Below are 14,241 nucleotides of genomic sequence, written 5' to 3'. Positions count from 1 at the left end.
TTTTGAACTTTCTTTTTCATAACTTTTCCCCCCAATTTGGAGTATTAAAAAATTGAAAATTACAAAAAAAAAAAAAAATTATTAAGTTTATATCTCTTTTCTTTTCTTTAAATTAAAAATTTTATTTAAAAAAAAGAAAGATTTTTTTTTCATTATTTTCTTTTATTTTCCTTTCCTTTCCCTCCCTTCAATCCAAACATAGTGTAAGATTTAATTTTTAATACTTGTAATTTGTTTTTCCTTTTTTTTTGAGATCTCGAACTCTTTTCGTAAAAAAATCATTGGTTTAGCACTTAAAAGAACCATAAAATATTTCATCATGTATAATCCTAGTTCTCCATTGGCAAAGTTTCATGCATTAATTAGAACAAATTTGAGCTTTAAAAGCGAAATTGTCAACTCATTACTCCATTAAATATGTTTTACCATGATTTACCATGTCTTAGGAAAATAATGAAATATAGTTTTTAGCTTCTTCTTTTTTTTTTTTTTTTTTTTTTTTTTTGAACTACAAAACTGATTGTGGCATGAATAATTTGGACAACCTAGCTAACCGAGGATATAAGTTTCACCATACATTTTGCTATTCTGCTGTCTGTCTAGGGTTAGCGAATAATGAACATCTAGAAAAGCTTCTTCCCTTTTCTTGGTAAGCTTTCAGAATCCAAGTTAACTCTAAAAACACCATGAAAACTGAAAGAGACAGCATCGATGCCCAAAGCCATCGTAACGATTTCCTGAATGGCCTGCATTGATGCAGGAAAATCTCAGAGAATGCATCTTTTACCATGGTGCATTCTGCCAAGTTCTGCAGATCAGGAAATACATTAAGCATGTCCTGGATAGAATAGCTATAAGCCGATGCCTTATTGTAAGTATCCTCAGGAAGGAATTTTCCATCACTTAAGCATTTTTGAGTAGAATTTTCTTTGTAACAGGTGAACCTTGAAAGCATCTGCCAATGAGTTTTCAATCAAAGGTAAACCTCAGCAAAATGTGTTACGGTTAATCAACTTTATAAAGATTTTCATGTCTTGGGGCACAAGTAATCTTTGCTTACATCTGGTATGTCGCCAATGGGGATGGCATGCTCAGGGCAATCTTCAGGTACATAGCTGTAGTCAGGTGCTCCGGCGAACGGGTCACATATCATCCCAAAGCCGAATAAATCATCATTTTGTTCATTCAACCCGATTCTTGAATATACCTCAGTTATTTTTAAGTTCAACTACAACAAAGAAACACATTCACATATAGTATCATATAAAACTATGTCACGTTTCTCAATTCTGCAATGCAAATACTAATCGATTTAGTACTACCTCGTCTATGAAATCATGGATAGTGGAGCCAATTCCAGTCAAGATTTTGTCTGAATTTTTTGACTTCATGCAGGGTAATATTGAGCTTAAAATGTTGTTTTGGGGGTCTTGCACATAATTTTCAATGGCTGAACAAGTATCTTCAATCAAACTGCATAGCGGCATGAGATTCTCAAAACTTCTGGCATGGTTGGGAAAGGCAATAAATTTCAAACGTTTACTCACGTGTGACAGAAAAAATCAAAGCCAGTCAAAAACCAGCACAGAGCTGTTAAGATCCAGCAGAAAAGAATTATGCTGAAATGAAGAGGGAGAAAACCATGGAAGCAAATAAGCAGAAGACAGAAGTTTACGTCTTAATTTACCAAGATAAGCTGAAGGAGAAATTCAGATTTTTTCTTACAAGATAAGTCCGGGGTGCCAATGTAACAGGAGCAGAACTGATCCAAAGCGGCAATCCATTATCCATTAGTATAATCAAATTGGAACCAGATATTAAAACATTGTTTTGAAGAAGAAAAGCAAGCAATAGTCCTTTGAAAACCGAATTCTTGATCGAATAGGAAGTATTTCTGCTACAAATCAAATCTGATATATATAATTTTATGTCAAACATAACTGATTAAGCAGAACTCACCTAATGCAGCAATCAACAACAGCAAGTTGACAATGGCAATCACAAGATGCGCAAAGTACCTAAGTCAAAGAAAGCAAAAAGAAGAAGAATGTAGACTGTAAAGTACATATAATGAAGACATTATAACAGAAAGCTAATCGCTTGGATTATCTGCTTACGAAGCTTGAATTGCCACATTGATTGATTGTTCATGTCTTCTAACAAAATTTCGAATGGTCCTTGATTCCTTTCCTAGTCTATGAGTTGTCACATTCAATTGCTGAGAAGTCTTTCGATCATAAGGAAGCAGAAGGTATTGCATTCTTGTCATTGCGGTGATTAGTTTTCGGATGGATCTGCTAACATCCTCTCCAGCATTTACAATAGTGTTTTTTAATTTCTTTGTTCTTTGTAGAGAGCTTTGGTTTGCTGCAATGACAAAGCTGGCAGCAACTCTTTGGGTTGGATCACATGCAAAAGTGACAATTTATCAGATTAGTTGCTATAACTTGCCAATGTTACTAATCTATACCCTGAATTGGCTTTGGTCAGCTTAAAAAAGTTTAGGGTGAATGGAGGTTTTTCCATTCTAAAACCAGAGCAGACCACAAAGCTTCAAAAAATATTTATCAATCATCCACTAAGGGAGATTGCTAGCAGCCAAATTTGAACACAAATCTTACAAATCAAATATTCGAATTTTATAAACTAAATCAATTTCGTTTACCATATTTTAGGAACATACATTTTTCATTCACCATTTAAGAAGCAATTATCCAGGTCACATACAAGAATCTTTCCATGATAATTTTGTGATTAGTTAAAATCAACCACCTTAAACCAGGTTTTTACCATTCTAGATTGAAGTTTAAGATCTCCGTCCAAAATTTTGAAGTTACAGCTACCTTAAATGCATGAAAAACTTTTTTTTTTTTTTTTTTCATTTCAAGTTTGAAGTTTGAGCTATCTTTGAAATCTAGAGTCCAAGTATTGGGCTTGGAGGCCCATGGCCCTTAACCTGTATATCTTGAATTCTGTTTGGGCTATGACTTAAACAAGAACCCATTTAGCAGAAACTCATTAAAAGTGTAACACGTTCATGCATTCCTACCAGCAATGAGAGATGGAAGCAAAGCTGAATTGATTGAGGCACTTACATGGCGAGCAACGTTAAGAGGAGGAACAACGTAAACAACAACAAACAGTAACGATCCAAATGGTCGGTAAAAGAAGAAGAGGAAGAAGAAGATTCGTTGCTGCTTATGTTCTTGAAAATCAAGAAAATTCCAAGACATACTCCAAATAATGTCCAAACTCCCGCCATTGCAAATCCATGAACTCCTGTAAATGCCGCCGACTGAAAACATCATAAAGACCCCCCAACAAAAAAAAAAAGAAAGAAGCAACAAAATGAATGCAAAGACAATAACTCACGGCCCAGTAATGCTTGTTGGTGACGTTATAGAATCCATGGTAGTCCTTCAACCGTCGAAGGGGATCGGGTCTCTTCAAGGTACGTTCATGATCATGAGCCCGTGATCCAAAAACTACCATCTTTGGTGTCAACGGGGAGGAGAAAACGAGTAGGAAAATAAATGAAGCAACAACTCCATTTGGTTTAGACATGAAAACCATAAAGAGGTTGGATCTTTTAGAGCAATGAGAAAAAAAGGGTAGAAACCAGAAAGAGAGATAAATGTTTGTATCAAGATTTTGTAACCTTTTAGAGAAGAATCAAAGAAAGAGAATATATTGCAGGGTCGCCTAACTTAAAGAGTAAGGTAAGAATTGCTTGTGGCTATGGTTTTAGTAAAAATATTTTGATCTGGTTAGTGAAAGGAAAGAAAATGTGTAGAGCAACGAATCAAGAGCCGAAATTTCTGGTTCATTTTTTGACCACCTCTTCGGTATATATATTTTAAATTTTTATAAAATAAAAATAATTATTTTATATATAAATTTATTTAAATATATTAAAAATCTATTAAAATAACACACACACACATATATATATATATATATATATATATATAAACTGATGAATTAATCTGAACCAATAAAATTCGATGTGATTAAATCGATTTCAAAAAATGATTGATTCAAATTCAGATTGAATTTTAAAAATTTATAATATTATATATTATTCGAAAAAATCAAATCAAATTGAATATAATTCGATCTGAACAGTTTTCACTCCTAATGTTATTGATATATCAAATTATTAATTCATGAACATGTGGTTTAGTCCAAATGATTATGAAAGTTAATGATATAATTAATTTTAACTCAAAATGTCTAATGAATCAAACAATCACATAAACCAGTAAGTGTATTTTATAATTTTCACATATAGAAAGTTCATTGCTTAAAAAAGAAAAAATGGATGTTCAAACTTTGTTTGGGTTTTGGGCAAGTTACTAAAAGATTCTAGTTAGAACTTGAACAAAGCCCATCAAATATGCTCAAACCGGATTTATGAGAAAATCGTTAGGCCCATTTTTTGGAATGGGTTCAGGCCCTTTTCTCCAGCACATGGTAACGCTTGAGCTTCCGTTAGACTCGAGACTCCCACTCTCCAATCACCTCCACAATCGTCTCCGTGACCCAACCAATCACATTCCTCCGTGAAGCCACTCGCCAAAACTGAGATTGTTGACTGTTCAATCTACTTCTTAATCCGAACTTCACTCACTTTTTCTACGGAATCTTTGGTCCCACTTGGTCCGAATTACGACAAACTTGCGGTTTTTTTAACTGAAGTTAAAGATCCAATAAAATCGAAACCGTCCATAAATTCCCAATCACCCACTATCAACGGCTGAGATTTTCCTCAAACATTAATAAATTTTTTTTCTTTCAACCACCCATTTATCGCCCACCGTAATTTAAAATCCGATTTGGATTAATTTTTCTTGTTTATATGGAAAGGAAATAATTGGAAATGAGGAATTCTTAAAAAATAAATAAATAAATAAAAATCGTCAGGCTAGAGGGAGGGAGGGAAGGAAAAGGAAAAGGCAGGGGCTGAGAGAGATCTCTGGCTCTCTTTCTCTTAGAAAATTGACTAAAAAAGTTTTTTTTTTTAATCTTGTTGCTTTAGATCTTTGGTTCTCTTTCTCTTTGAATCTCCAAATGGGTTTGTGGGAAGCTTTTCTCAATTGGCTTCGCAGGTAGGAGAAATTCTTTTTCTTTTTGGTTTCCTTCAATGTTACTCTTTTATTAATTTCTGATGGGTTTTTTAGAAAAATATTTGTATCGGATTGGGTTTCATTTATTTAAGCTAAAATCTCTTTCTTTATTCATTAACTTTGTGTTTTTCCAGCTTTTGTTTGAGAATACAGTCAAATTTCTTCTATATTGAAAGGAATAAATTGATGTATAATTCATGAACAAAATGGATAATTAAAGACGGGTTTTGATTTTTTTTTTTGACAAAAGAATGTTTGAATATCATATTCAATGCAATTCTCAATGAGTCAATGGTTTTACTTTGTTTTATTTCTGCGGTTGGGTGGGGCACATTATGACAACGTAAATCTGCAGATAAGGAAATCTTTATAAAAAATAGGACAAAGGGAAGGAAGAGGAGAGGTTAGTTATTCTTGGGATGAAGGGAACTGTATGGCATTAAGGTTCCAGTTGTCAAAGTTTGATTTCTATAAGGAAATGCAATCTAGGTATCCTTGCTAGGAGTGTTTTCTATGGTGGTGAAGTGAATGCACTAGCTTTACGATATCGTGCCTTTTGAGGCATATACTAGTTTTATTAGTATGAAGGTCGTGAGCTTTATCTTTTACTGGTTTTGATCAAGCTATAGTTAGTGGTGTGATTCATTAAAGTTTTTTACCAGAGTATTTAAACAAATATGTTTTTTGCTCTGCAAATAATTGAGCTCTAATTTAAGTTCTAAATGCTGTTCCGATTTCACGTGGATTTGTGGATGGTTCGTATATATAATTTTTTTTACGGGAAGCATTTTCTTTTTAGCAAAACTGAAATTCACATATCAGTCAGTTTTATATGCTTTTATAGAGGTATATGTTTGGAGCATTCTTAAATGAATGCCACGAAAGTTAAACATGCTAAATTGCTAAAATTGTGAGCGGTATTCTGCTAGATTGATTTTGTTGCTTTATTCAATTCATTGGTTTTAGTCAGTCACCTATCATTGCTGAGTTTTCAAACCTTTATTTGTTTTAAACTTTTTCTAAGTCTCTTCCAAGTTGACCTTAGTAGGTCAACCTTCACAGTATATGTTGTTTCATAGGTTTTACTTTTCGTATATGTTGTTTTGCAGCCTGTTTTTCAAGCAGGAAATGGAGTTGTCTTTGATAGGACTTCAGAATGCTGGAAAAACCTCATTAGTGAATGTTGTTGCTGTAAGTAAATTAAAACTTCACTTGTAAATGTCATTGGAGTCTATGTTACTTGGACTCGGGTGAGTTTCAGGTATGTCTGACACGGGTATGCTCATTTTTTTTCTTAGTTTTTCCATATGTTTGGAAGATTGTACCTACTTACCCATGTCTGAATATGTGTCGGACACGGGTACTTCATGGAAAATGAAGAGTCAAAGTAACATAGGTTGCAGTACAAAGGGTCCATTACTAGCAATCTAGCATGTGTTTTGTCTTATTCTGTGGGTTGACTCTAAGTTGGTTAGTTGTTCTTTTTCAGACTGGTGGATATAGTGAAGATATGATCCCTACGGTGAGTCATATCCATCTAAGTGGATTTGTATTTGGTTCATCAGTTTTTCTTTTATTTGTGAATGGAGATGATTTACGTTCCAATGCTGTTATAGTCCTTTTCTTTCTGTCATAGAAGTAAGGTAACTAATTCTTAATGGCTTGTTTTCAGGTTGGATTCAACATGAGGAAAGTGACAAAAGGAAATGTTACAATAAAGTTGTGGGATCTTGGAGGTCAACCTAGGTTTCGCAGTATGTGGGAACGATACTGCCGTGCGGTTTCTGCAATTGTGTAAGAAGCTACTTTTCTATTTTCATAGACTTGTTATTTGAAAGAACTTTCTTCTGAATTGCTTTATCAATTTTGGGGTAAGAAAAGTTTTCTTTGCTAATGGTTTATCCATCTCAGCTTTGGTAGTGAGCATTTCAAAGATGGCATTGTTAATATTATCTAAAACTGCATGTTCCTTTATTTCTGTTTAGGTCTATGTCTTCAAAAAGCATTGCTCATGAATTGAAGGTATTAAATTCTTTGTTATAAACTCTAGTTGGTATTTGGAAAGGTTATATAGCCTAGATCTAAAAGATGCAAAAGTTATTATCTATAATTATTGCAGTATTTGACTGGTCTTCAGTTACTTGCCTTCGTACTTCTCAAATCGTGAAACCCTGATATAGTTCTTAGTTATGTGAATTGCATGTACGTCTTTGTATATCTATTAGCTAACCATGAGCATGAGTCCGAAGAGAAGAATCAGCAAGGAACTTCTCTTTAATGAATGGTACCTCTTAGGATTTCTTACTAGTTTGATATATCTGCGCCTTAGGCAATAACACGTTACAAATAGGTTAATAAAAGGTCGGGTATTAAAATTTATACCTATAATTGGATCAATTGTTATGAGAAAATAACAGTTGTTTCTCATTAAATTGGTTGCAACTGCTATGTTATTTGTGTATGAGCACATGTTTTCCCTATTAGAACCCAGGTTGCTTATTTAGTTTTTATGGTAGTGAAACTATGTAAATAAATCCCATAAATTCTTTTAGGTGCATTTCTTTTTTGGATCCTGTTGCGTGTCAAACTCGGTTATGACTGGATGTTAAATGATAGACTGGCTATCAAATTCTGCAGAGGTTTTGGTGAATTTACATCTACTCTGATTTTCTTGCAGTTATGTGGTGGATGCTGCTGATCCTGATAACCTGAGCATCTCAAGAAGTGAGCTTCATGATTTGCTGAGTAAGCCCTCACTTAATGGCATCCCTCTTCTGGTCCTAGGCAACAAGATTGACAAGCCAGGAGCTCTGTCAAAACAAGCTTTGACAGAAGAAATGTAAGAGACATTCACTTGACTCACTCATTAACTGGACAAAGCAGAATTGTAGGATTAAGTAGAAACTTTCTCATAATACGGAATATTCTATGCAGGGGACTCAAGTCAATTACTGACAGAGAAGTTTGCTGCCACATGATATCATGCAAGAACTCAACCAACATTGACTTAGTTATTGATTGGCTTGTAAAGCATTCCAAATCAAAGAGCTGAAATAAGACTTTTCTTTCTCTTTTTTTTTTCAAATTCTTTTTGTGATGAATTCTAGTTTCCCAAGGGATACGATTTGTGTTGTTTGAGAATTTCAATTTTTGGTTTTTCCCTAAATTTTCTGATTGATCAATTGTGTTTTTTCCCTAACAAGTGTGTTTGGATTCATGTCAATGCTTTGGGTATCAATGGTTTTTGATAAGGTGTCACGTTAAGAAAATCTTCAGGTAAAAACAAAAAGAACAAAAAAAATCTTTAAGATATTTAATATATGTAATTGAAATAATTGAAACAGTCTAAGATAATGTGGCTGACTCCAACTCCATTTTGAACCAAATGGAAGCTTCAATAGTCCCTTGTCCTCAACTCCCTACCCCTCTGCTTCAGTTCGAACCAAAAACTGAAAACATCAAAAGAAAGCTCCTAAGGAAAGGCGTTTACCCAACTCCCAAAATTGTTCGAACTCTTAGGAAAAGGGAAATTCAAAAGCATAACCGCAAAAGCAAACAATCCCAATCCGAAACGCCGCCGCTGACCGCTTCCCAGCTCGAAGCTCTGGCCGAAGAATCCCACTTTTTAACCCTGAAACGCGAGTACAAACGCTTCTCCAAAGCGCTCAACGCCAACAAGGAGCCCCAGAGTCCTTCCTTGGTGGGAAAACCATGGGAGAGAATCGAAGCAGCCAAGCTTCGGGAGTTCGTTTCCAAAAACGAAGACTTCCATGGAGAGACATTGAAGAGAGAGAACCTTGTGGAACTCCGAGAAATGTTCGAGAAGGATCTCCGGTGGGTCCTGGAGGATGATGTCGTCGTGGAAGACGATGACTGGCTGTTACCGAGTAAAAAGCCGGTCCTTGATCGGGACCCTTCAAAACGGTGGCGCAACGAGAAAGAAGCAATTCGTTTTCTCGTTGATAGGTTCCATGCTTGAACTTCATTTTCTTTTATTTTTAATTTTCTTTTTTTTCACTTTTGTTTTTCATTAATTAATTTGTTGAACTAATTTTAGGTTAAGTGAGAGAGAGATAACTGAAAAGCATTGGAAATTTGTGAGGATAATGAAGCAATCAGGGCTGCAATTTACAGAGTGGCAGTTACTTAGGATTGTTGAAGGACTTGGAAAGAACGGGAAATGGAGGCAGGCAATGGCCGTCGTCCAATGGTTGTACGGAAATAAGGAGCGTAAAGATTTTAAAAGCAGGTAATCTTTCTTCCCTTTGCATTGAATTCAATTAATTTGCATAAGATTTTTAATTTGTGAGGATTTTCCTTTTTGGCTTTTAATGTTAGTTGGAAGTAAAGTTACTGGACAATTAGGTGTTTTGATGTTGGTATGATGTCTTAAGACTGTACAATATATCCTATGAACAGATTATTGTATTTTGTAGGTTTGTTTACACAAAACTGTTGTCAGTTCTTGGGAAGGCGAGAAGGCCTCAAGAAGCTCTCCGGGTTTTCAATCTGATGCTTGTAATACTCCACTGTTGTATTGCTTTATGCAATGGGAGATCTTTTTGAGTATTTATGCAATGCTGCTGGCTTAATACTTGCTCTAAATTGTTCAGGGAAACTGCCATATATATCCTGATTTAGCTGCATATCACAGTATTGCTGTTACATTGGGGCAAGCTGGTCTTTTGAAGGAACTGCTGAACATAATTGAGTGCATGAGGCAGAAACCTTCTAAAAGAATTAAAAATATGCGCCGCAAGAACTGGGATCCAGTGCTTGAACCTGATCTGGTTGTATATAATGCTGTATGTAAGAATTTCTCTGTTTGTTGTTCTTTTTGACATTCCCTGACATCTTTCAATCCATTATGTAACGATATAATAATTTTCTCTGGCAAAACGCTTGCCAGGTTCTGAATGCTTGTGTCCCACTGCAACAGTGGAAGGGTGTTTCCTGGGTGTTTCAACAGTTGAGAAAGAGTGGTCTGAGACCTAATGGAGCAACATATGGGATTGCAATGGAGGTACTTATAATCCATGATGCCTACATTTACACTGTGTTTCAGGAATCTTACTTTTGGTCCTAAGAATACAAGTAATTTAGTATTGTTCCAATGATGGAATCATGGTCATTTGAATGTGTGTCTTAAGATCATGTGCTATCTTTTGTCAGTTATTTTTCCTGCAACAAAGTGGTGATTAACTCAGCTTTCAAAGCTTTAGATTCCAGACAGTGGCAAAATACATTTAAATGTCCGTTGTCCATTTGTCTCTACAATATTTCTAGCAAAGGTTACAGTAGTAATGGGGTATAACTTTATAAATGACCTCTCAAGGGTACCATTTGAGTGAAATTGCAAAAGTCCTGATGTGTGTTTGCATGCAGAACTTGATTTTCTCCACTATATTTCATGTAATTTAAAATCATAGGAGCCTAAATATAAATTAGTTTTTGGTTTGCCAAACCCACCTTAGTGGAAATATGCTTGGTGCTCTAAATGAAGGAAAGTATATCTACGTGCAAATGTTGTTTATCCTCAAGTTGCATTCCTATTCAAGTCTTACAGGAGTTGCTTATTGATAGGTGATGCTGCAATCTGGAAAGTATGATCTGGTCCATGAGTTTTTTGAAAAAATGAAAAGAAGCGGAGAAGTTCCAAGAGCACTTACATACAGAGGTAATCATATTTCCTTCTTTTTTTTTTTTTGAGCACAAGTTTTGTTCTCGTGTTTCTGTTGAAAATGTGGTTTCGATAGCTAAGTCAATGCTGCTTTGATCTCTGGCTTTCCAGTTCTTGTCAAAGCTTTTTGGGAGGAAGGAAAGATTAATGAAGCTGTGGAAGCAGTCCAGGATATGGAACAGAGGGGATTAATTGGAACGCCCAGTGTCTACTATGAGCTAGCTTGCTGCCTTTGTGAAAATGGGAGGTGGCAAGATGCTATGATAGAGGTAAATTTCATTCTCTATGGCATTTTAACTTGTTACTGGATCTGAGTATTGAATATGGCATATCTGAATCACGGATACTCTTTTTCAAGTTCTCTGCTAAGAGAAAGAGTCCCTGTCCGCACAGTGGGTGGGGGCAGGTGGAGCACAGAGAGATCATTTTATGGATATTAATGACTTCCACGTGCATACCGGCTCTTGTTTTAGAACTGATGTTCCCTTGTTCTTCTGATTTTTTTGCAAACTACAATGACTTCAAGCACCTATTGCCATAATTACATTGGTGTTATTATTATTTATAGCACTGCAAGAGGATCTGAAAAAAAATTCACATTATAATAAGAGGGGGACATGAGGAACCATATGAAATTAGAATCATTTAATCTTGACAATTTAATGGCTTGTCTGACGTTTGATATGTTTTTCTCCTGGCCTTCTCCTTTAGATTTTTGTATTTTTTGTACTTATGCTAGATAGAGATAGGAAGCACACAAAGAAGTTCAATAATAATTATTTCATGTCAGAATTTTTTCTATCTTTTTGTGCTTTTACCTCTGTATCTATTTTCTCATTGGTGTTGGTCGTAGATCTGGAAAATTTAACTTCATCTAAACTATGTTCGCAGGTGGAGAAGATGAAAAAACTCTCTGATAGGAAACCTTTGGAGATTACGTTTACTGGTCTGATAATGGCTTCCATGGATGGTGGACATGTTAATGATTGCATTTCCATATTTCAATACATGAAAGACCATTGTGCACCCAACATAGGAACCATAAATGCAATGCTTAAATTGTATGGCCAGAATGATATGTTTTCTAAAGCCAAAGAGTTGTTTGAAGAAATCAACAAAGCCAAATCTGGCCCTTATGATTCCCTGAATGGCAAGTTTACTAGCCTTATCCCAGATGGGTTCACGTATAGCTTAATGCTGGAGGCATCTGCTAGTGCACACCAATGGGAATATTTTGAGTATGTCTACAAGGAGATGGCTCTCTCTGGATATCAGCTAGATCAAACTAAGCATGCAATTCTACTTGTGGAAGCATCCAGAGCTGGGAAGGTAAGCTAAATTTATCTTCTTCTTATTTGAACTTTATGAAGGTGTTAAATTTATTATGTCCTTCTGTATTATTTTTGAAGCTGTTAATTCCACATTGGACCAGAAAGGCTAATTTTTCATGTCCTCTGTTGATTGTTGAATAACCATTATTTTGGATCTGACCAATTTTTTCTAGAATTTCTTTAAATTGAATTTACTGGAAATTGCTAATGCACAGAAAGAAAGGTGGAAAAATTAAGTAATTAGCCTGCTTTGATATGTGCAGTGGTATCTATTAGAGCATGCATTTGAAAACTTTTTGGAAGGTGGAGAGATTCCCCATCCTCTGTTCTTCACTGAGATGTTAATTCAAGCTATTTCTCGAAGTAATTATGAGAAGGCTGTCACCCTGGTCAACGCCATGGCTCATGCCCCATTTCAAGTCAGTGAAAAGCAGTGGACTGAGCTTTTTGGGAAAAGTAGAGACAGGATTACTCACTGTAGTTTAGCGAAACTGTTGGATGCACTCTCCCATTGTGAATTATCATCCGAAATCACAGCCTCCAACTTGTTAAGATCCTTGCAATCTCTCTGTGGATCTGCCTCATCGACAAGTTCCATGTCCCTTCGCAGTGAAGTTGCTGGTAAATCAGGGCCAAATGGTATTGATGGGGAAAATTTTGGTAGTGAGAGATTAAATATTCCAAGTATTTATGGGGATATGATAGGTGAAAAAACTAATGCAGCCATGGATCCTTCTCCAGAAGCAACTAATGTATCATTTGCTGTTTTATCTGCTAACCAAAATGAAAAGAAAGAAGAGAGTGGTGCTGATGCAAATTTGGTACATAGGTTATCAAAATATGATATGGACGATAGTATATCCAAAAAACTCACCCGCATGGGAGATTTCGTGGATGATGTTGCATCTGGTGGGCCTACTAATTGTTTGGGTAAGCAGTTCTCTTTGTTAAATTTAGATGAGTACACCAAGGATGTCGATGAGACTGAAATTGACCTGCCAATCAATGATGATGAAGCTGAAATGGACTTGGAAATCTCTGCGCATGAGATATTGGAATCATGGAAGGAAAGCAGGAAAAAAAAATGAGATTTTCTTTCCCATCCATCTTGGCCAGAAGTGAGTGGCACCATTTTCCTTGCATTCTCAGAACTCAAAGTCTGGTATTGCAGAACAGCTTGCCAGCAAAGTTGAGGATCCTCAAAGCTGAGAGAATGTAGCAGAAAGAGCTGAAATATTAATGAGAGAGAGTTCCAGGAAGAGGGTCCTATGGTTCTACCATCACCTTCAAGGAAGGTATGGTCAACAGACCTAACAATCAATGCAAGTGCCCTGGAATGAGGAAGTCTAGGAATGCTAGTCTAGCGTACAACAAGCTCCTTCAATGGATTTAAGGGGCGAACGATGTTTCCACTTGAGAGATTAGAAAGCAAATGAGTCACTTTGAACTGGATAAGAATATGGTTGACATCTCTTAGGGAAGGAAGCCAACTCCTTACTTGCTATTGATACCCTGCTATTCATTTAAAAACAGGTATTTCCATGTATTACCAAAAGTGAAAAGTAGCTATTTGAATTTTAGATTTTTATTTTTTCATGTCTCAATTGCTAAATTAATAATTTATTAATCATTTGTTGGTAATAGTAAAATAATTCAATTTAAAATTATTCAATTAGATATAATTCGATTGATTTATGTAATTATTTTAAAAAAATATATTTATTCAATTTGAAATTTAAATTTTAATATTATAATTTTTTTGGATTTCTTTTGCAAAAAAAAATTACTCATTTTGAAGTCTTAAATTTGAAAATAATAAAAATTGTTATCTAATAAATAAAATCATAACTTGGGAAAAACGAAGGTATTAATTAAGCTTCAAATAAAATTATGTTTTAGCCGAGTGCTCAAAGCTTTGTCGGAAGGTTCAGAAAAAACAACTATTAAAATCTCGAAATTGACCTCATCTCCTTCCTACCTCTAAAACCCTCTGATACCCCACTGAAAAACTTGAAACCCCATTCCTCAAAATGTTCCTCATAACCGCAAAAATCCCCCCCAATTCCCTCATCAAACTCCTCATCTCTTTCCCATCCAAACCTAT

General features: G+C 35.3%; 3 protein-coding genes across 4 annotated transcripts; 2 read left to right on the top strand and 1 right to left on the bottom strand.

Moving 5' to 3' along the window:
* Positions 1–490: 490 nt before the first annotated feature.
* LOC111293238 (uncharacterized) lies at positions 491–3,677 on the bottom strand. Its single transcript, XM_089766506.1, has 9 exons — positions 3,373–3,677; positions 3,096–3,295; positions 2,118–2,393; positions 1,960–2,018; positions 1,726–1,762; positions 1,548–1,619; positions 1,323–1,473; positions 1,061–1,228; positions 491–955 (listed from the first exon to the last, which is right to left on the bottom strand). The coding sequence occupies exons 1-9, from the start codon at positions 3,571–3,573 to the stop codon at positions 584–586; spliced, it is 1,536 nt and encodes a 511-aa protein (XP_089622632.1). The 5' UTR covers positions 3,574–3,677; the 3' UTR covers positions 491–583.
* A 1,206-nt stretch (positions 3,678–4,883) lies between these two features.
* On the top strand, positions 4,884–8,308 carry LOC111291967 (ADP-ribosylation factor-like protein 8a). 2 transcript variants are annotated; one of them, XM_022884121.2, is made up of 6 exons: positions 4,884–5,108; positions 6,236–6,317; positions 6,616–6,648; positions 6,799–6,920; positions 7,804–7,965; positions 8,061–8,308. In XM_022884121.2, the coding sequence occupies exons 1-6, from the start codon at positions 5,071–5,073 to the stop codon at positions 8,176–8,178; spliced, it is 555 nt and encodes a 184-aa protein (XP_022739856.1). In that variant the 5' UTR covers positions 4,884–5,070; the 3' UTR covers positions 8,179–8,308. The 2 variants fall into 2 exon arrangements, with proteins under 2 accessions (XP_022739856.1, XP_089622631.1); XM_089766505.1 differs by lacking the exon at positions 4,884–5,108 and having other exon boundaries at positions 6,304–6,387.
* Positions 8,309–8,430: 122 nt separating this feature from the next.
* On the top strand, positions 8,431–13,393 carry DG1 (Tetratricopeptide repeat (TPR)-like superfamily protein). Its single transcript, XM_022884120.2, is given in 10 exon segments — positions 8,431–9,092; positions 9,184–9,375; positions 9,563–9,644; positions 9,740–9,931; positions 10,036–10,149; positions 10,710–10,803; positions 10,918–11,075; positions 11,698–12,135; positions 12,401–13,213; positions 13,215–13,393. Coding segments are annotated over 10 exon segments (2,709 nt in total). The 5' UTR covers positions 8,431–8,511; the 3' UTR covers positions 13,260–13,393.
* Positions 13,394–14,241: the final 848 nt, after the last annotated feature.

This window comes from Durio zibethinus, chromosome 10 (assembly GCF_047325235.1).
Source record: "Durio zibethinus cultivar Kanyao isolate XHJ-2024 chromosome 10, ASM4732523v1, whole genome shotgun sequence".
NCBI lineage: Eukaryota > Viridiplantae > Streptophyta > Magnoliopsida > Malvales > Malvaceae > Durio > Durio zibethinus.
The sequence above is the reverse complement of the archived record's forward strand: the minus strand, read 5'-3'. Positions and strand labels throughout refer to the sequence as shown.

Bases quoted from the DNA above. Each gene is read 5' to 3' on its own strand.
- LOC111291967 (XM_022884121.2), top strand. From the start codon at position 5,071: ATGGGTTTGTGGGAAGCTTTTCTCAATTGGCTTCGCAG. The intron at 6,318-6,615 runs GTAAGTAAATTA...GTTCTTTTTCAG, and splicing joins CATTAGTGAATGTTGTTGCT to ACTGGTGGATATAGTGAAGA. The intron at 6,649-6,798 runs GTGAGTCATATC...GCTTGTTTTCAG, and splicing joins GTGAAGATATGATCCCTACG to GTTGGATTCAACATGAGGAA.
- LOC111293238 (XM_089766506.1), bottom strand. From the start codon at position 3,573: ATGGTTTTCATGTCTAAACCAAATGGAGTTGTTGCTTCATTTATTTTC. The intron at 2,019-2,117 runs GTAAGCAGATAA...TCTTTGACTTAG, and splicing joins AATGTGGCAATTCAAGCTTC to GTACTTTGCGCATCTTGTGA. The intron at 1,474-1,547 runs GTGAGTAAACGT...GCCGCTATGCAG, and splicing joins TTTGATTTTTTCTGTCACAC to TTTGATTGAAGATACTTGTT.